General features: G+C 40.1%; 1 protein-coding gene across 1 annotated transcript in view; it reads left to right on the top strand.

Annotated features, from left to right (window-relative positions):
- The window catches only part of SMC5 (structural maintenance of chromosomes 5), a 55,477-nt gene that overhangs the window by 29,006 nt on the left and 4,456 nt on the right, over window positions 1-22,015 (top strand). The window contains exons 17-23 of the mRNA XM_081941887.1: window positions 130-252; window positions 4,900-5,025; window positions 7,037-7,132; window positions 7,810-7,914; window positions 15,552-15,671; window positions 19,697-19,876; window positions 19,961-20,056. Of these exons, the coding sequence (XP_081798013.1) occupies window positions 130-252; window positions 4,900-5,025; window positions 7,037-7,132; window positions 7,810-7,914; window positions 15,552-15,671; window positions 19,697-19,876; window positions 19,961-20,056 (846 nt within the window). The remainder of the gene's footprint in view (window positions 1-129; window positions 253-4,899; window positions 5,026-7,036; window positions 7,133-7,809; window positions 7,915-15,551; window positions 15,672-19,696; window positions 19,877-19,960; window positions 20,057-22,015) is intronic.

Raw genomic sequence — 22,015 nt, 5'->3', positions numbered from 1 at the left:
ATAACACTACATTGGATTAAATTTTATATGGAGGATAAAAGTGGAGTTATGTAATCGGAATATCTAAATTTTCAAAGCTTGAAACATTTGCAAACTTTTCTAAACAACATTTGCATTTATTTTCTGCAGAGTTGTATGGCCCTTAATGAAGACAAAACAAACTTGATGCTAGAGAACACAATAGCTACTTTTCACAAGAACAGACTTGATGCTGAATATAGAACTGCAACTGTACACCTACGAGCTATGGATGTAAGCCTTCCATTTTGCTACTTGACAAATGAACTTGAAAATATACTTAATTTATCTATAGTTATTTATAAGAGGGTTGCTCACATAGATTATAATTACTAGATAATACTATGTTAGCCTTTCCTTTGTATGGACAAAATAATGAACATAAAACCAACTCCTATAATGGATTCCTTTGCATCCTCAAAGAATTTCATCTTTCTACCTCCAGAATTGTGAATTAAGGTAAGCTGGATAGCAGCAGTTAAATTTAGGTTTGTCTGAAATTCCACAGCTTTTGACGTGACTTGTATTATGATAGTATTTTTAATTAATAGAGAAGAATATTTGTAGCTCAGAGTTGAAATGAGAGGCCCTTGGTGCTCTCTGAGCTGGGTTGTTTTCTTGCAGATGTTTCGTTACCCAAACTAGTAACATCGGCACTGTTAGTATTTTTGTGGGAATCAAATGCTGCATACATGCCTTCTGCATATTTGTCAACCCAGAATGATAGCAGAATGCTATCATACACATGATGTAAAAATATCACATGACTATTACCTGATGCACTCCTACCTCTGGTTTTCAATGTGGTACTTTAGGTCATAAATTCTCATTTCATTGCCTATTCTCTCAATGAATCTGCAACAAATGCATGCTTCTGCCTCATTCAGGATGATAGGAATTGTTTCCCCATTTGATCATTAGAGAATGGCACTATTGCCTTTGGGATATGACAATGTGCTGTTTTTCTTAGAATAGCTTGTTAATTCTCTTGCTTCCATGGGTTAAATCTTGCTGATATTATTGTTTCATGTTTTGGACAGAAATTCTACAAAATAGAGTTGAGAATAGATTCCACAGTTTTTATTTTAAGAACATTTCAGTACTATTTTTTCTCTGTGAACTGTTCATATTCTGATGGGGAAGCATAGTTTTATTTTTCAGTACCCTATCCCAGGGTAAACAGCCTCATTTCTTGCTGTGGAAGAAAATGTTACGATAATACTTATGATCAAAGTAACATAACTATGATGGGAAAGAGAAATGAAAATGGAAAAGTTGAATAGCATTTCAATAATTTAGGATTTTTTGTTTATCAAACTTACATGCAGCCCATCTCACCTAAAGGTGATTCTAGGCAGTTTATAATGAATTAAAAGCAAAAGAAAGCATTTAAAACATTGAAACAATAAATATGAACACTAAAATCAAGTTTATTGGCAAGGATGCAGAGAGGGACAAGTATGAATTATCCACAAATGCTATCCTTTATGGGATTCCCATATGTTCTTTATGTTACCTTTGCTTGGATCAGATATACAAAAATGAGGCTCATTTTTTTCCACACTAATGAATCTCATTTATAAACTTACACTTACAGATTATTTATATATTATTGTACTATTTTGCAAGTTGTTGTAAGAGTATTGGGCCTTTGTAAAATAGGATGATGTTTTATTTCTCTATGTTATTACTCCAAATTCATGGGGAAACATGATTTTCTGCTGTTCAGAAAACTCAGAATTTAAGTACCGTAAGTCAAAATAATTGGTGATTTCCATACTTGGGAATACTATATGTAAAGTTTAGTAAATGAGAATAATCCAAGATCATACTGTGATTTTAGCCAAGCATAGGTACCCAGTTATTTGGGGAAACAGCTACTAGATTAAAATTAAAGTCCTCTACTTTAGGTTCTTCACCTTATAGGATCCTGGTTACAATTTATTAATGTTCAATAGTGTTAAATAATGTTTTGTTTACATCTATACTAACCTAAACTGAGCTTGAAATAAATTGTTTGGCATTGTCATCTATAGAGGCATTTTAAATGTTTAAATTGTGTGGTTTTTTTGGTAGATTTTCATAATAGATTTGGATCAATTCAAATAGATTGCCCTGATAATAGATAAACTAATATTGGTTTATTAATTTATCTTTTGGTTAAAAGCTGAACTATTGTCTTTTGCCACTAGAGGACTCCTATTTATACTTCATTTATATAATGAAATGCTGTCACTATTTTCTTGATTCATGAAATCCAGAGTTAGAATATATAGCCATGTGAAGACCATCAGCACTAGAACTGTTTCAGGATATTAGTTCTGTTTGTATTGTTAAGAACTAATGTTCAAGTCTGACTGCTTCTAATATAAGACATTTAATCAAGCCTTTTGCTCTGTGCAGGCAGAGAGCCCATCTGGAAGACAGCTGCTTGGTATTTGAAGTGTACATCAAAGTGTCACATGGCAATGATAAGATTTCTTAATGAATTTATTTTTCTTTTGAGTAGACTGTCTTATTGTTATCCTCTTCATCTATACTAGCTTATTTGCATATCCTTCAAATGCGGCATGCAGAATTGGGCAAGATACTCAGGAGAACATTTGACTTCTGTGGCAAAAATATAATGAAATCCTCAGTGACTTATGAGGATTTGATTTTGGTTGGGTGCCAGTAAATCAGTGCAAACTCTTAGCAACCTCATAGACCTGTTTCCAGATAATTTGTCTCAAACCTGACCCTTGAAGTCTTTCAGTAGTTCATCCATCACCATTGTAATTGATTCCTTGTTTCTGATTGTCCTCTATTTCACTTTCCTTTCACTTTAGCTCGCATTATAGACTTTTCAAGAAAGTTAGGTCTTTGCATGTGTCCAAAATATGATAATTTGAGTCTGGTCACTTGTGTCTCAAGTGAAACTTTGTGAGACCTTTTTTAAAGTTGTATTAGCAATTTTGCAATTGCATTGCACTACTGACTTGCACCATTAAAATCCCAGTATCTTTTTCATATATATCATTGCCAAGCAAATAATCCTTGTCTTTTATACTGTATGTGAACTAGAATTTTTTAACTCCTGAATTAAAAACAAAATCAAAACTTGTATTAATTTGCCTGCTTGGTTTAGCTTAGATAGTGTAGTTTTCTATTAAATAAAAAAGAAAAAGAAAAAACAGAAAAGAAAGAAAATACACATTAGTAACCTCTGATTTTCAAATAATTAAGAGTAAAAAACTAAGTTTACCTCCTTTCTGTAGTCTATCCTTTGTAATCATAAAAAATACAAATCATATATTCATTTGGGGGTTTTATGCAAAAAGTTCCAAAGAGGATTTGAAGTTAAGGAAATTAACTTCAATGTGTGTGTGTGTGCGCGTGTGTCAGTGGTGGGTTCCTGCCCGTAAGGCCCGGTACGGCCGTACCGGTAGTAGCCAGGAGCAGCGGTACGGTGGCTCATTTGGCCCACCCGTCTGTGTTCCATAGCTGTTTATAACATGACCAGCCCATTGTGCATAGTGTGTGGCGCCTGTGCGACTCCTCCACCGAGCAGCTGGATATCGCCGGCGGTGACATGTGCATGCACGCACAGCGCATGTGACCGACTAGGACGACTGGCCCCATGTGCAGCATGCTTGTTGCGACGGGGTCCGGAACCCACCACTGTGTGTGTGTGTGTGTGTGTGTAAACACTATGATCTTAAAAGGTGCCTAAAAGTTGGCTTAATAATAAGTTATTTATCATTATCTCCTTGTAGACTGAAACAATCATATGGTATTGATCTGTTTTTAAAATATTGAATGGCATATAATTTTCCATATTGGTTTTTCATAAAATGTATCCAAGACAAAAAAAAAATGTCTGTTTTGAATGAAAGCTTGCATGTGAGCTAGCCTATACAAACAAGAACTAAGTAGTAAGAAGCAGAAAATTTAGATTGTACTTTCACTGGATGCATCTGTACATTTTAAACCCGATTTAGTTGGTTGGCTTGGGGCTCCAATGCGGGCATTTTTCACTGGAGATGGTTGATGGGATAAGAAAACTTCATCGATGTGCTGTTGGTCCCTTTTAATTTGGTTTTAATTTCTATGTAACTCTTCTTAATTTTAATCATTTTTATATTTATCTTTTTACTATTTATTAAGCTGCCCAGAGGTGCCTTACCGTAAGATAGATAGTATATAAATGTATTAAATCAATGAATAAAAATAAACCAGGAAGTGACATGGACCTAATAATTAGGTGACAAGGAGACCCAAGGATTATGTCTACTTCATTGAGAATTACAGGATCAAATCTTTCCAACTTACTGAATAATAATGTGATTCATTCGTGTTAAGTAGGCATGACCAATGGGAATCCAGCTCCTAGCAGTTTCAAATGATTTTATATGTCAGATTCAAGAAAATTCTTCACCCAGCCTGTAGATGTTTTTGTGGTCCATCTCTTCCTAGAAGAAAATGGGGCATCTTAAAAAGTACCACTGGCATGTATCTGTCAAGGCAACAAGGTTGACCCCAGAGAACCATTGCCAATACATAAATGTTGGGCTAAGTGAGCAAATAGCCTTCCTTGCTTGAGGCAACTTCATCTGTAATTTCTATAGTTGAAGAATAGTTTGAATTAAATCTATTTGATTTGATGAGCCATTTTATCTTATATCACGGGTATTTTAGCTTGTCAAGGGCTTGTCATCCATGACTGCTAGACTTATCAAATAGATAACAAACTGACATGACAGCCATTAGATATTACTGCTGAACTTGTATCAATCAGTGTTTTGCACATTCTGAAAGCTTAACTCTGATAAATTTTTGACTGGATTTTCCTGAAGCCAGTAAAGTTTTCATAAACACAGTTTAGCCTTCTATTTATTCCAGCAACAAATTTCCGACCTGGATGCAAAGAAGAATTCTCTTTTAACGAAGTGTAAAAGTTTACTGAGCACTGCTAAAAAAGTATGCAACCTTGGTATGGATCAAAACCTTCCAGAAGACGTTTACAAGGTAAATATCACAGTAAAAAGATTGCACACACATACACATACACACAAAGATATATATGCAGAATATTATTCAATCCTTTTTCCTAGAAACCTACAGTACATGTAAAATAACCTCAAAATGCAAAATTGCCCTGACATCAATGGGACATCAGAATCAAAGAGTTAAAACAAGAGTTCAACTGTATTAGACACAGTTGAACATAAAGGGTGAAAAATGGAATAAGATTCTATAAGCTCTGGAAGACCTACATTTAAGAATGCCTTTTTTTTAGTTGGTCTTATTTTAGATGTCAAGAATATCAAGAAACCCTCAAAAGATTCATTCCTAGATAGATTCAGAGAGTGAGCTGTACAGATAGTCTTTGACTTACAACCATTTGTTTAGTCACCATTTGAAATTATAACAGCACTGAAAAAGGTGACTTATGACTGTTTTTCATACTTAGGTCCATTGTAGTATCCCAGGTCACATGATCAAAATTCAGATGCTTAGCAACAGCATGTATTTAGGACAGTAGCACTGTCCCAGGGTCATGTGATCACCACTTGTAATCTTTCCATCTGGCTTCCAACAAGCAACATCAATAGAGTAAGTCAGATCGCTTAAGAACCACATGATTCATTTAACAAATGCAGTGACTCTCTTAACAACTAGCAAAAATACCATCAAATGGGGCGCAATTTACATAAAAACTATCTTGCTTAGCAATGAACATGTTGGGCTCAATTGTGGTCATAAATTGTATAGGATTTCAAACATTTAAGTCTAGCATTGTGGATTGTGTTCAGATGAATTAAAAGCCCATGAAGCCGCTGAAGTACTAGGTAGATCTTCAGCATCTGCATGATAGTTGGTTTACAATATTTTGAAACTTCATTTTGGCACAATTTTCAAATACAAACTTTTTCTTATTAAAAACAGATAATCCAAAGGAATGCCACTGTTTGTAGATTACCTCTAGCTGTCATAATATATCTAGGTCACAAAGGCTATTTGAGGCTGTTTTTCAAATTCGTGAATGTTTCCAGTTATCAATTCAATACTTTTATTCTCTGGTCTGATTGAAAAGTCAAGGAGACCTAGAATTTAATGCTATTGGGTTTCAAAGGTTTTCTAAAACATTATTCTCCATTATTTCTTCAAATTTCACTCAAATCCTTGCACTTGTTGCCCACAGAGACTCCAGTAGATGAGTAGATTTTAATAAGCTAGCATGACTTTCTTAAAAATGAAGACAAAAACCTAACTTACAATGCATAAACATTTCTCTGTCCTTATCCTTATTACTAAGAGCCACTGGAACCATACATTTAGATTTTGGGCAAAGAAAGATGATGTAATTCTTTTTATTCCTTGTCTACTACCTTGAAATATTGTAGGCATTATTGCAAAGTAATGCCCTCTTATTTTTCTGTATTCTCTTGCATAAACTTCCATTTATTTTTTTATTAATCAGGATTAATTGTATTTTTGTGTATGCAGCAGGAGTCCAAAATATCTAGTTGGAAGCATAACGTATAACTTATAAGTTGCATAAGCAATAGCTTATCAGAAATTCACAGTGTCACTTATCATGCTCACTACTATGTTCCTTTATTCTCTGAAGAACATGATAAGCATCACAACTTTCTTTGCAACTGGATAATAGCATGTTGCTAAAGCTGTATTGGATGGTAGCATTGCACAATTATGTGAACAACCCTTTCCACTTTAAGCAATAGAGGAAGCTTGAAGTTGGACTTTGGTAATGGAATGCTACAATAAATCAATATCTGCTCCTTTTTTTTTTGCTTGAAGTGAGTAGTGAAAGTCTATCACGGTTGTTCCCTTCTGCCATCCAATGTTTATGAAAGGTATCTGTATCAAGGCAAGGAGATGCAAACTAGAAGCGAGCCGCTTGGGCCTTGCTAGCAAAAAGGCCATGCATGCATAAATGAGCTTACTAAGCATCAATAGATGCTTGTGCAGAGTAATTATTTTATTTTATACGAATGTAATGCAATCTTTTTAGGCATTCCTGGACCTACCAAGTACAGTGGATGAAATTGATGCTCTGCTAAATGAGGAGAAAACGAGAGCTTCATGTTTCACAGGCCTCAATGCTTCAGTATGTACTCTCAGTATTACATAGTAGTATATTATGTGCATTATGTAGAAATTATTAATCACTTCAGCAGCAGCAGCAGCTAAGTAGCAGGAATAATGTGTTCTAAATACCATTAGAATTTTTAATAATTTGTTCAAGGTCAGATATATTCTATGCTGCTGTTCTTTTAACAACAAAGAAGAAAAAACAGGATAGGAAATGAGGAAAAAAGAGCTCAATTTACTAGGTACCAGTTTTACTTTAAATCAAGTTACCTCTTCACAGTACCATCCCGCAATCATATTTGAATAACAGATGCCTTTCCACAATTGAAGAAAACAAACAGTACTCAGTTATAATATACTATAGAGAACTAAAGAGATGGAGGCAGAAGTTTGCTTTTGAACCATACATTTCTTTTAATTCAAAAAATTATTGCTGCAACCATGTTATGTTTGTTGAAATCAAATCTTGTTTAGAACATACAAGTCAATGTTAGGTATTTCTATACCCTCGTTAGACACAGCCTTGAATTCTTCTTGCTTGAGATAATAATATGCACTCAAGCTCCCAAGTTTAATGCAATCTAGGTGTGTGAGGAAATAACCAGTATTTTTAATTCAGATGTGGATAGTTAGCATTCTGCATTGTCCATTCAAACGATAATGTGTTTTAACCAAAGCAGCTTTTCTTCCTAGGTTGTTGAAGAATATAATAAAAGAGTTAAAGAAATAGCACAGATGACAGCAGAACTGGAGGAAAAGAAAAAGGAACTGGACAACTATAGGCGAGATATTTCACAGGTATTACTGTTATTACTTTCACTATTTTTTTGTCCTGAAATAAATATCTATTAAGGAATTATATTGTAAGGTAAAGTTCCCCTCGCACATAAGTGCTAGTCGTTCCTGACTCTAGGGGCGGTGCTCATCTCCGTTTCAAAGCTGAAGAGCCAGCGCTGTCTGAAGATGTCTCCATGGTCATGTAGCTGGCATGACTAAACACCAAAGGCACACGGAACGCTGTTACCTTCCCACCAAAGGAGGTTCCTATTTTTCTACTTGCATTTTTATATGCTTTCGAACTGCTAGGTTGGCAGGAGCTGGGACAAGTATCAGGAGTACACTCCATTACGTGGTGCTAGGGATTCGAACTGCCGAACTGCCAACCTTTCTGATCGACAAGCTCAGAATCTTAGCCATTGAGCCACCGTGTCCCAATTATATTGTAAGATGCAGCATAAATGATTATTGGCTGTAAAATTGTTGTTTATTGTGTGCCTCCCAGAATTGCTTTTAGTAAAACAGGTGGCTATATAAATTGAATTCATAAACAAATAAATATAAAAACATACAGGAAAAAAATGGTTTGTAACTTGCCCAGAGAGTAAGTGTGTGGCCATTTTTTTAATGATTCTGTAATACCATGCATCGGGGTAGAGTCTGGGCAACTGAATGGAGCTCAAGCATTCTCAATAAGGATGGAGATAGCATCCATGAATGGGTTAACACGGTCCGTGCTCTGATTGGAATGAGTCTGATTATTAATTAATTACCTGCCTATATAACCCGCCTTGTGAATGTACCCACCCAGCTTTCCGACTCAGTCCACTCTGGGACGGTCGTGTTATCCACTATTTAATTCCTCCCTTGATGACTACCTTTGAATCTACTAAATTCAAATTCTGTGAGTTCTGGAAACTGCTATTCGTATTTGTGGTCTGTGATTGTGCTTTTGAACTGCTAGGTTGGCAGGAGCTGGGACAAGTATCAGGAGTACACTCCATTACGTGGTGCTAGGGATTCGAACTGCCGAACTGCCAACCTTTCTGATCGACAAGCTCAGAATCTTAGCCATTGAGCCACCGTGTCCCAATTATATTGTAAGATGCAGCATAAATGATTATTGGCTGTAAAATTGTTGTTTATTGTGTGCCTCCCAGAATTGCTTTTAGTAAAACAGGTGGCTATATAAATTGAATTCATAAACAAATAAATATAAAAACATACAGGAAAAAAATGGTTTGTAACTTGCCCAGAGAGTAAGTGTGTGGCCATTTTTTTAATGATTCTGTAATACCATGCATCGGGGTAGAGTCTGGGCAACTGAATGGAGCTCAAGCATTCTCAATAAGGATGGAGATAGCATCCATGAATGGGTTAACACGGTCCGTGCTCTGATTGGAATGAGTCTGATTATTAATTAATTACCTGCCTATATAACCCGCCTTGTGAGTGTACCCACCCAGCTTTCCGACTCAGTCCACTCTGGGACGGTCGTGTTATCCACTATTTAATTCCTCCCTTGATGACTACCTTTGAATCTACTAAATTCAAATTCTGTGAGTTCTGGAGACTGCTATTCGTATTTGTGGTCTGTGATTGTCTACCACTGGCCACTGGGCATTGCCCCACAGGCCCTGCCTCTGCCTCTGTCAGGATTTTCAACTTGCCCTTGGGGCTGTCAACGTTTGAGGCAAATTATTGAGGACTTAAGCCTATTCTGCAGCTCGGGCTGCAAGGCTTCGCGCTAACGATCCGTTGTGGCCGCTAGTCAGTTTGGCCTCAGGGCTCCGTGTGGAGGCGATTGCTGGCAGCCCACACCACTGGCGCCTGCTCGCTCTATCTCCATTCGGTGCGGGGCTCTGCAGCGGGCTCTGAAACTGCGCAGGGCAGTCGCCTGGACTGCGAGCAGCTTGAGCGGCGGCTAAGGGCAATCTTACCAGACCGTCGCAGCCTGTGCATTCTGAAGCCCGGACTGTTTTAAAAAGGAGCAAACGGCGACACAGTGGCCATTTTGAAAGTGGGCGGAGCCTCATTCACGGGTGCCATTTTACTAGCACTTCTTGTAGCCGGAGGAGATGGGGGACAGCAGCATCGTGGAGGTAGCTGCTGAGACTCACAGGAACATGGCAGAGCCTGACCAGGGACTCCTTTTGGCAGGTCAGGCATCTGGCTCCTCGGTTGAGACCCAACCTGCGCAGAATGCCCCGGGGAGAAAGGCCAGCGGTAAGGCCTCCACCTCTTCTACACACAAGGGCTCTAAGCCCAAGAAAGCCTCAAAATCCACAACCAAGGATAAACACCCGGAGAAACGGGGGCATTCTCCAAGCCATTCTGAGAAAGGGGAGGCTCCAACCTCCTGCCTCAACCCCTTGCCGCCATTACAGTTGGACATCACCCAGGGGCCTTTTAGCCCAATGCTCCCTATCAACACATCAGGCCTGTGGGGGGATGTACCCCCACAGCCGCTTAGTAGGACCCCTGAAGCTACCTTCACCCCAAATGTAGCTGGGCTTCAGCAAGAGGGTCATTTGGCGACCTGGCCGAGCATACTGCCAATGGTCATGGTACCACCTTCAGTGGGTATTCACGAATTTTTGGCAGAGGCCATCCGGCAGGGGATTGCAGCTGGTCTCCAACAGAAGGCCCAGTCCTCATTCTTCTCAAGATGTAGCCATTTTTGGCTCCAACAATTGCAAGAACGTATTCCTGCAGGGGACTCTAGGGCCCACCAGGACTTAAATAAAATCGTCACTGTGGTACAATTTACATCAGACTCTACCCTGAGTGCCACCAGGTTTTCCTCCAAGGCCATGGCCTCTGCGGTCGCTTCCCGCAAACTTTTATGGCTACGGCAGCGGCAAACTGACGTGAAGCATAAATTGAAGCTGGCCTCAGAGCCTTACAAAGGGGGAGCCCTTTTTGGTGATGCACTTACACCGCTGCTTGTCGAGGGCAAGGACAAGCGTAAGGTTCTTCCCTTGAACCCTAAAAAGAGTTTTCCTTGCCCTGCCCCCTATCCTACAAGCAACCCTTTCGAGCTCAGGAGTATGGGGGTTCGTTTAGGTATCCCGATTACTCTTCCCGGGTTTCCGCCCCCAGACTGGTTATGGCCAGCGGTCAAGGCAACAGCCGTACCATCAACAGAGGGGTAATCAATCTAGGCGGCCCTTTCGGGGCGGTAACCACAACTACCATAAATACTAATCTGGCTCAGGATGGGGCCCCCATTGGCGGAAGATTGCAATTTTTTGCTGACCGGTGGGACACCATAACATCCAATTCCTGGGTCAGGGACATAGTCAGGTTCAATCTGACTGTGGAATTGATTTCCACTCCCCTCAAGTTTTTTGTCAGGTGTCCCGTTTCTGATAACCCCCAGAAGCGTCTCCTGATGGCTCTCGCCATCCAGCATCTCTTAGATATTAAAGCCATTCAGGAGGTTCCAGTCACACAAGTCGGACAAGGGTTTTACTCAATCTTGTTTGTCATCCCCAAGGCCTTGGGGGGCTGGAGGGCCATTTTGAATTTAAAAAGGTTACACCGTTATGTGCGTTATAGACATTTTAAGATGCAATCACTAAGTACAATTCTGGAGGGTGTTCGAGATGGGGATATGCTTAGCTCTATTGATCTCACGGAGGCCTGCCTACCTGTTCCTATTCTGCAGGAGTATCGACAGTTTCTACGTTTTTGTTATGATTCTCACCACTATCAATACATGGCTTTGCCCTTTGGCCTTTCTTCTGCGCCCCATGTGTTTACTAAGGTTTTGGCAGCCCTGGCTGCATACTTATGCACCATACTCATCAGGGTCCAACTTTACCTAGATGACATCTTGGTTTAGTCGAGCTCCTGGGAGGCAGCCACAGCTGATCTCGCCATGGCATTGCAGGTGTTTCGGGCCCATGGGTTTTCAATTAATGAGGGAAAAAGCCATTTCACACCTACCACCAGAATTCTTCACCTAGGGGCCCGGATAGATTTGGTGGGCAGCCAGGTCTTCCTTTCTGAGGATCGCATACGTAGTCTGTGGTCACTCGTGGCCGGGGTGAGGGGGTCCCATAGGGTAGCCCTCAACACATTATCTAAGCTACTGGGAAAAATGGTTTCTGCCATCTATATCGTTCCCTGGGATCGTCTTCACACGAAGGATTTACAGTGGTTCTTACTCCCCTTTCAAAAGAAGAGGACCACTACTTTGCTCGTCAAGGTGTCCCTGCCCAGAGACCTAGTCAGTTCCTTCCGTTGGTGGGAATCGGCCATAGAGAGGGGATGCCATTTCAGAGTCCTTCACAGGATCACTATCACCACGGACGCCAGCCTTTATGGCTGGGGGGGGCACATATGGGGCCTCCCATGGCACAGGGTCAGTGGTGCCAGGAGGAAGCGGAGATGAGCGTAAACTGGTTAGAACTGCGGGCTATCCAACTGGCGTTATTGAGTTTCCAACATTTCATTGAGGGTCATCACGTGCTAACTCTCAAGGATAACACAACAGCCAAGGCCCATGTTAATAGACAAGGGATACTAGATCTAGGGATCTGATGCTAGAGGCTAACACATTGGGCTCCTGGGCGGAAGGGCATCTGCTCTCCATCAGGGCGGAACACATCTCGGGGAAGGCTAATGTGCGTGCTGATTGGCTCAGCAGGTCTAGAATTGACCAGGCAGAATGGCAATTGCACCCTTCTCTTTTTCAGGAGATTACACAACGGTTCAGGGATCCGATGGTAGACCTGTTTGGCTCCCAGCGCAACACCCAATTTCCCAGGTTCTTTTCGAGGTTCCACGCAACTGGAGCGGAGGGTGTGGATGACCTCTGCTGCCCCTGGCCCAGTGGTCTTGTGTATGCCTTCCCCCCAGTGCCTCTACTACCCAGGGTGATCCGCAAGATTATCAGTATAGGAGCAGAGCTCATCCTTTTGGTGCCCTACTGGCCACGGCAGCTGTGGTTCGCCGACCTCCAAGAACTTTCGGCAGAGAGACCTTGGAGAATTCCAGTGGACAAAATTGTACTTCGTCAGGGGTCACTGGAACACTGGAGCCGCCTGGCGATTGAGTGGCAGGCTCTGCAGAGGGTTGAATTCTCACCTAGAGTCATAGGTACCATCCAGGCGTCCAGGAGACTGTCGACTGTGCTCATTTACAATGCCACCTGGAAGACTTATTGCATTTGATGTCACTCCAAGCACATCATTCCGGTTGAGTCTTCCGTCTCCCAAACTCTGGAATTCCTCCAGGATGGTCTCGAAAAAGGGTTGTCCCCTAACACTATCAGAAGACAGGTTGCGGCCCTTAGCACAATATTTACCTGGGGGGAGGGACAGCCTCTTTCCCACCACCCAATGGTACGAAGGTTCCTGAAAGGGGCTTCCAATCTGTGGCCCCCGGCAGTACATCGCTGCCCTTCCTGGGACCTCACAAAGATGTTGGAGGCACCTACTTGGCCTCCCTTTGAACCTCTCTGGGAGGTTCCCATGTGGATAGTTACCTGGAAGGTCGCATTCCTGGTAGCAATAACGTCTTGCTAGGAGAATATCGGAATTACACGTCCTTTTGGTGCGAGAGGACTTGTGCAGGCTTTATCCTGACTGGATGGTGCTGAGGCTAGACCCCTCGTTTATGCCAAAAGTGGGGTCCTGGTTTAATAGGGCTCAGGAGGTCATCCTTCCCAATTTCTGCTCCTCCCCGGTTCATCACTTAGAACAACAGTGGCACACATTAGATGTGCTGGGCGCTCGAGATTTACATTCAGCACACGGCGAGCCTACGCCGCTCAGAGGCACTGCTTGTCTCCTTCCTAGAATCCTCATTGGGCCAAAAAGTATCGGTGGCTACCATAGGACAATGGGTACGTAAATGCATTGCAGCTGCCGATGAAGCAAGCAAACGAGTACTAGAAGATGTTACTGCCCACTCTACTAGAAGTGCGGCTACCACCCTGGCGTGGGCCACTCAGACATCCCTGGACGAAATATGTAGGGCCGCGGCTTGGGCTTCCCCTTCGCCGTTGATTACAAATTATAAATTGGACAAATTTGCATTGGCAAATGCTGCGTTCGGGTGCAGGGTTTTACAGGCTGTAGGTTCTCAAGTTTTCAGTTTGGAAAAGTCTACAGCCCACCTTTGAATTAGCCAGGCTTGGGTATGTCCCATTCATGGATGCTATCTCCACCCTTACTGAGAAAGGGCATTGGTACCTACCTGATATGCCTCTTCTAATAAGGTGGAGGTAGCGTCCGGCCCGCACGTGTAGGAAGACTGTTCCTTCTGGTTATTGTTGTCAAAAAAAATTCCGAACGATGGTTGGGAGAGTTTAATTTTTTCTCGTTGGTGTATTGAATTTGAGTACAAGTAAATTGTGGTTGGATAACACGTTGAGTCTGTGATCATTTACTTCACTGGAAAGCTGGGTGGGAATACTCACAAGGCAGGTTATATAGGCAGATAATTAATTAATAATCAGACTCAGTCCAATCAGAGCACAGACTGTGTTAACCCATTCATGGGTGCTATCTCCACCTTATTGGAAGAGACATATCAGGTAGGTACCAATGCCTTTTTACTGGCTAGATGCCCGTCCTGATGCCTACGTGGAGTTTAAGCAGACAATTCATCATTGCACCCAGAGAGAGAAATACCTGCCGCTACCTAGGGTTGAATTCACAGCCTCTTGATTGTGAAGCAAGAGCTCCATCTCTAGACCACCATGTTGCTGTATTAGGTGGGCAGCCATATAAATCCAAATAAAGAAATAAATCTGGGGGGGGAGGGAGGGAGAGAGAGAGAGAGCGCAGTTATTCAGGTTGAAAGGATTAGCCAATGACATTACCGTTGCCCAGGAGATGCCCAGTTGGGAGCTCCTTTCATTTTCCCAGGCAGGAAATGAAAGATGGAAGCTCACCCTTCTTTATGTCAGCACTTGGGTCTTGAACATGGACTTGGTAACCTCCAACCCACCGCCCTAACCACGTGAAACACTCCTTATTAAATAAATAAAGGCCAAAAGAACCAAATAAGATAAATTATAGTTGTCTACCCAAGCATTCCAGCTTGCCTCCTGGAGCCAGGATGGCTTTCAATTTTAATGCCTTTTGGAAAGCTGTTAAAGCCTGACTCTTCTGAAGATCTTTTACGGATTGATCTCAAAGACATTGATTCCAAAATGAATGTGGAACAGCCATAATGTGACAATCCTAGCCTTCATCCTAGGTAGTTGGAGGATTGGAAATGATGGCAACCAATTGAACAGCAAATTTGAGCAGTATGGCTTGTGTACATCAATATGTCTAAAGAGAAATGGGATGGGAGTTTCACCTCCTAGTGGTCACATAAATAAATTAGGCTGATGATGATATTCGTTGATGCCCATGAAAATTACCAAGGTGTGAAGTGAAAGTGCAGAATCAACATGATGCAAGGCAACACAGCCTACATTTACTTTCCATGGAGCAATATTGATGAATGGATTAGTTTGAAATAAGCAATTCAGAGCCTGGATATATCTGTAGTTTCTGACCACTGTGCAGGTAGGTAAGTAATTAAGACCACTATTAATTAGTAATATATTGAATACTTTGTTCTGGCATGTTCTGTACTGCTTGTGATGGAATCTTGATTGCCATTTCTATTATGACCAGTCTTTTTTTTTTTAGGTTAAGGAAAGGTGGCTGAACCCTTTGAAAAAGATGGTTGACCAAATAAATGAAAAGTTTAGCAGCTTTTTTAGCTCTATGCAATGTGCAGGGGAAATAGATCTTCATGCAGAAAATGAGGTATGATTCTAAAACTCTATAATCTCAATTCCTCCTCCTTGGATATTATAATTCAGCAATAACACATACTTTCTCCAAGATACCAGGACTATCACTACTTCAGGCATCTTGTCCCATCTATTGCTCATTCCAGACTTTCCCATAGATACTGCTCTCTTTTAGAATAAATGCATCTTAAAATGCCATTATGCCTCTTGTAATCCATATAACTAGCAGTGATGCCTGCTGAGCCAATTCTACTTCAAAACAGGGGGTGCAATCCTTGATTCCTACAAGATGCTTGTGTTTGGCGTAAAGGCTGGGACATCACTCTGTATGTAAGATTTTTCACAATTCCTCCTTGCCTTTGTACCCTCTGCTTTTCTGCCTTTGTACCCTCTGCTTCTTCTTTGCTGCCATTGCCACCAGGTGGCTCTGCTAATTGCCTGATAGCACTTTGGTGATTGAGCTTATCAACCCTGTTCCATCTGTTTCACAGAACATTCACCTATTTCCAATAAGGCAGATTTTGTACTTTAGAGCAAAAGGAAATACTTATCACCAAATCTCTATTCCCTTTATCTCACTGTGTGATTCCTTTGTTCTAGTTTCACAGCAGACATCACACTGGTCTTACAATTAATCTCTTATGCCATGTTCAGAGACAGACAGCCAAAGTTCTGTCATCTTGACTTAATTTTCTGTTTTCTTCTCACCTAGAAGTATTGAAAATTAGTCCTATTGTCTGTAAAAGTTTACCTCATGGCCATTTGCTCCAGCCATTGCTTCAGACAGAACATATTGGTGTTTTCATAGCTGACACAGAATGTTTTCTCAAGTATTTTTCCATCTCAACCCACTTTAACCTCCTTTGCAATCACCCTAAAATCAGTCTGTAATTCTCATAACTGTCAATAACAATGCCATAGTACACAGTATTTTTTATCATCAGAAACTCAAGATGGAGTTGCTGTTGTTGGGAACTCTGAACTTTTAATGTTCAACTCTGTACCTGAATAATTCAGATGTCTGTCCTTTATGATGCTGATTTTTCTCCCTGACATAATCTTCTTGGTAACACACTCCTTGTCACCAGCTATACTACTGGAAAGAATTTTTCAATCTTTAGATGTCCAGTGTAACTGGTGTACTGGGGGTATGCATTACTTGACCCAATTCTTTTTATTACAGCCCATTTTTGCCTGCTTCTTAGAATGGATATAAATAGAAGAGGTCTCATCACAGTGATTTGTCAATTGAATAGTCAAAACAACCTTCCTATCTTATCATTTGTTGAAGTAATTGCCCTTTGTAGACATCAGAAATTATTCAAATTGTGCTTCAGATGTGGTCTGTAGTCATGGTGTCAACCTACCAACTTCATTAGTTCTAGTGTCCATGTAACAGATGTTTCTTATAGCCATGTAAAGAGATAAGAAGGTAGCCTTGAACAAGAAATGTAAGAGTGATTAATTAAACACCTGCTCAGCCCCAAGAAAGAGAAAGGGGTGAGAAATTCGAGATAATCCTTTTTATAAGACAAGACAAAACTTGGTGTAGCTTTCAAACTTTTGTTTTGGTTTATAGAGTTTCAGTAGTTCTTCTGCCTGCTTTTTGACCTGGTCAACACATAAGAGTGAGGAGTTTATTGGTTCTAAGATCAGTATTAAACCAATTGCATTACTTGCCCCCAGTCAGGGCCGGATTTTCCTATAGGCTAACTAGGCTTCAGCCTAGGGCCTCAAGATCAAGAGGGGCCTTTTATTTTTATTTATTATCCATGCCACATTTTTTATAAAGGTTAGTACCAATTACAACATCTTTCATTTAATATATTGATATATATCACAGTAATGATGTATTTTATTATCTCTCATGTAATTTACAAACTTAAAAATGGGAGGTGAAAGGGCCCCATAAGTGGAATAGCCTAGGGCCTCTTTTCATCTAAATCCGCCCCTGCCCCCAGTCATTAAAAAAAACTTTCTATCCACCCATACATACTATAGAAATGTACAGGCTGTTGGGTCTTCAAGTAGTAAACTGTGTATTCATGAAACCATCCTCTTTCCCCTGTCAAGTATTTTGCAAATATCTATTACCCTACAATTCCCTTTGCAGTGGCTTAAGGGCATTGAGGCAAGAACTGGAATGGGACAACTTGCCACAGCCAACTCAACACAGTCAGCTTGCTGTGGCCAATTTTCTGCAGCCAACTCGCCACAGGACAACTTGCCATGGCCAACTCAGGACTGTGGGACAACTCGCCATGGGATTCACTTAGTTCTTTTTATTTTTGTTTATTTTAATTTTCATCAAAATTATTTTATCTCTTGTATTAAAGGAAATCATTCCTGTGACTACCAGCTTTTGTAATGTTTTGATGAATAATAAAAGGAACTAACCCTGCATTGCATTGTCATGGGCCTAGTTGTCCCATGGCAAGTTTGCTACAGTGAGTTGGCTACAGCGAGTTGGCCATGGCGAGTTGTCATAGACCCGGCAAGAACAGCATTCCATTCATACGTAGTAGGCTCCTGTCTCCAATTAAAAAGTTCACCTCAGCTATAAAAGAGGATTATGCACAAACAAAGAAGCCATATGTATGAATACACAGATGATAATTCAGAAACCACAGTTAGAAATAAGCAATCTGTCCTTCTAAAGAAAAATAACTCATTTTGACATAATTTTCATTTATTTTGCTGGAAATTTACAAACCACCTGACTGACATAAGACTTGCTGGAGAGTACCCAGTGAGATATCTGACTGATAACAAGCAAGGTGAATTATTTTTCCATGCTAGAATTCCATGCTAATTCCATTCTTCAGCAGGTGAAGAAAACACCAGTAACAGTGCCAACAGTTCTTCCCCTGTTCTGTTGGCCCATCAACAACTTAAGAGAAAAATACAGGGAGTATTTATTCTGAAAATTATGCAAAATAGGTAGGGAAATATTTGTATTGTTCGGAAGGAGTTTTAAGATTAGTTTGAGGTAGCATTTGAACAATATACAAAATATATGTTTATTTTATTTGTTGCTAATACAGGTAGTCCTTGACTTATAATCACAGTTAAATTATTGCTAAGTGAGAAATTTGTTAAATGGGTTTTGCCCCATTTTACAACAACACAGTTGTTAAGTGAATCTGGCTTTCCCATTGACTTTGCTTGTCAGAAGGTCACAAAAGACGATCACATGATTCTGGGATACTGCAACCACCATCCATTTGAGCCAGTTGTCAAGCATCTGAATGTAAATCACATGACCATGGGGATGCTGCAACAGTCATCAGTGTGAAAAATGGTCGTAAGTCACTTTTCTCAGTGGCATTTGTAACTTTGAACCGTCACTAAATGAACTGTTGTATGTCCAGGGCTACCTGTGCTGCATTGTTTCTTAATTGTGTTTGTATTCTTTTTGTTCCTCCATTCAACATGGATCTCCAACCGTTCCATTGCATTGATAGAAGCCCTGTTCAGTAACGGGTGTAAAGGGCACACTGGCTTTATTACCCAGTTCCCTAATCTTGTTCTTCATTCACATGAGTGAAGTCTTCCTGCAGGATTGACACTTAAGCACAGCATAGAGAGACTAAGGAGTAGCATGGGGAAAGACGACAATGTTGTCTATGGTCCAGTGTTGCTTATACATTTCAGTACCCTGCCCACTTTGAAGGCCTGAACTCTAATTTAGCAGAAGCTTAACTATGATTTAATTGGGATATCAGAACTGGCAAACCACAATTTGCCACCAGACTTTGAAATCATGTTTGCCAGGTCTGAACAGAGAACCATAGTTCTGTTTCTTTCTGGGCCCGCAGAGGCACAGGAAAGCTCAGTCATCAGGAATGAGCAAAGTAGAGATTGATATCAAGGTGTGCGGCTGTTGCTTGCCATATGCTTGGGAACTCCGGGCTTGATCTGGCTTTTAAATTAGGGTTAGTGCAAACCTTGCCTTGATATTTTCTCTTTTCAATTGATTAAGTCAGGGACTGCATATATTTGAAGATAATCTGAATACAGGTGTTTGTGTTTTGACAGGAGGAATATGACAAGTATGGGATTCGGATTAGGGTCAAATTCCGTAGCAGCACGCAACTTCATGAGTTGACTCCGTACCATCAGAGTGGAGGAGAGAGAAGCGTTTCCACAATGTTGTATTTAATGGCTTTGCAAGAGCTCAACAAATGCCCTTTCAGAGTCGTTGATGAAATAAATCAGGTATATATGCTGGCACTGGAAACAAAAGCTTTCTTCACTGTATTCTGTAGCAGAGAAAAAATATTGCTGTTTATTTTTTTACAGGGAATGGATCCTGTTAATGAAAGGAGAGTCTTTGATGTGGTGGTAGAAACTGCCTGCAGAAAGAGCACTTCACAATATTTCTTTATTACACCAAAGGTGTGTGGCTGAAAACTCTGCATCTTATGTAGATTTTATACAGACAATCATGTCTGTAGCTTATCTTTTTCCATTTTGTATGAATCATCATATTCATTCCTAACCCAATTTTTAATGTTTAATTACATAGGTTGTTCCCCCCTCCCCCTATTTTGAAGCTGGAACTAAACCAATTTAATTTGGAGAAGTATGTAGATTGATTATTATTATCTGTTCATAACAATATGAAGTCACAGCTGCCAGTTCTTTACTGGTGTTGGCTTTTCTACTCATTGAGTTTTTCCCAAGAACATAGGATGTCATAATGGATCAGGGTAGTGTGTGTGTGCATATCCAAGCAGTGCGGCTTTTGCAATTGGCAAATGGAAAATTTGTCACTGTGCAGATTTTCTAGGTGACTAATTATTTTTTTTATTTTATCCCACCTAATAATAATATGTATTGGTCTAATAATTGAGAATGATCACTCTGTTAAAAACTACAGACCAATGAAAGTTATCCTCATTTCTGATTCTAAATTTGGATTTCCTTATTAGAAAATGATAGCAATCTAATGTAATACTTTACCAAAAACATATAAAGCTTAGCTTTAAGTCAGGGGCGTCCAACCTTGGCATTTTTAAGACTTGTGGACTTCAACTCCCAGAATTTCCCAGCCATTATCATGGCTTGGGGGCAAATTAGAAGAAAATCAGATAATGAGAAATTGGCAAGCAGAGTCCGAACAGTTCTTTCCTTTTCTCTGACGACATTCTATTTCATGGTACCTGTTTGGGGCCACTTCATTGAAGAATTCTTTACACTTTTTAAAGGTAGCATGGCAGATGCAGTGGCATCCACAGGAGTGACATCATCTTGTAAATGCAACATCTTTCTGATTCAAATGGATAAGTTATAACATTTATGTGATGATATCCCCAAGCCTATTACATCGACTCTTCTCCCCCCCCGCCTCCCAGCCAAGAAATGCTCATGGGTTGCATACTGAAAATGCTTGCTAAAACTCCAGTTTTATTAAGTAAATGTAAGCAATCAGAATATTATATTCCTGAACATAATGAAATTAAATCTCAGATAACTATGTACAGGTAGTTCTTGCTTAATAACTGTCCTGTTTACTAACCATTTGAAATTATGACAGTGCTGAAAAAGAAACTTTATGACAGGTCTTCACACTTATGACTGTCATAGCATCCCTGCAGCCACACGATTGAGATCCAGGCACTTTACAGCTTGTGGGTGTTTACGATCATTGGCAGTGTCCTGAGGTCATGTGATTTCCATTTACATGTTTCACAGTTGCTTCCCACAAGCAGAGTCAATGAAGATGCTGGAAGTAAAAAAGCAGTTGCTGTTTTACATTGTCAGTCCCAGTTGTAGTTGTTAAACGAGGACTATCTATATACCCTAACAATTCTTCCCCATGAATATATTAGTAAACAATTATTATTAGGGTATTTGGAGAGGAGTTTTTGAATAGATAATTTATATACAAACTGAAACAAATTATCTTGTGAGAGGCTATACCCTCCATCAACTTCTTGCCAAATTTGGTGCTTGTTTTATTGATAGTCTTATGAATGCCCACTTACAATAATATTAGTTTACTTACAATAATATTAGTTTCAAGCTATTTTGAAACTTCTTTGTTTTCTGGCAAGAATTTTAAGAAACATATTTACTGAAATCACTCCATTTCTTTTTTTAAAAAAATCTTAGTAGTATGTATCTCTTCTTAGCCTTGCTTTTATTTTATTAATCTTTGCTTGTGCATACTTACTTTTTCGATAAAGGTAGCTCAGCAATCAAGCTCACAGAGCACCAAAAACCTCTTATAATTCTTTTTCTGTCTCCTTTATTTATCTATTCTGTCAACAGCAAAAATTCTCTTGGCTATAGCTGTTAATATCTTAATATAGTAGGGTTTATTTAATTGATCCAGCCCTGGAGTTGAAAGGG

This window comes from Natrix helvetica (assembly GCF_964273705.1).
Source record: "Natrix helvetica genome assembly, chromosome: 2".
Lineage (NCBI taxonomy): Eukaryota > Metazoa > Chordata > Lepidosauria > Squamata > Natricidae > Natrix > Natrix helvetica.
This window is presented reverse-complemented; position numbering and strand designations above follow the sequence as displayed.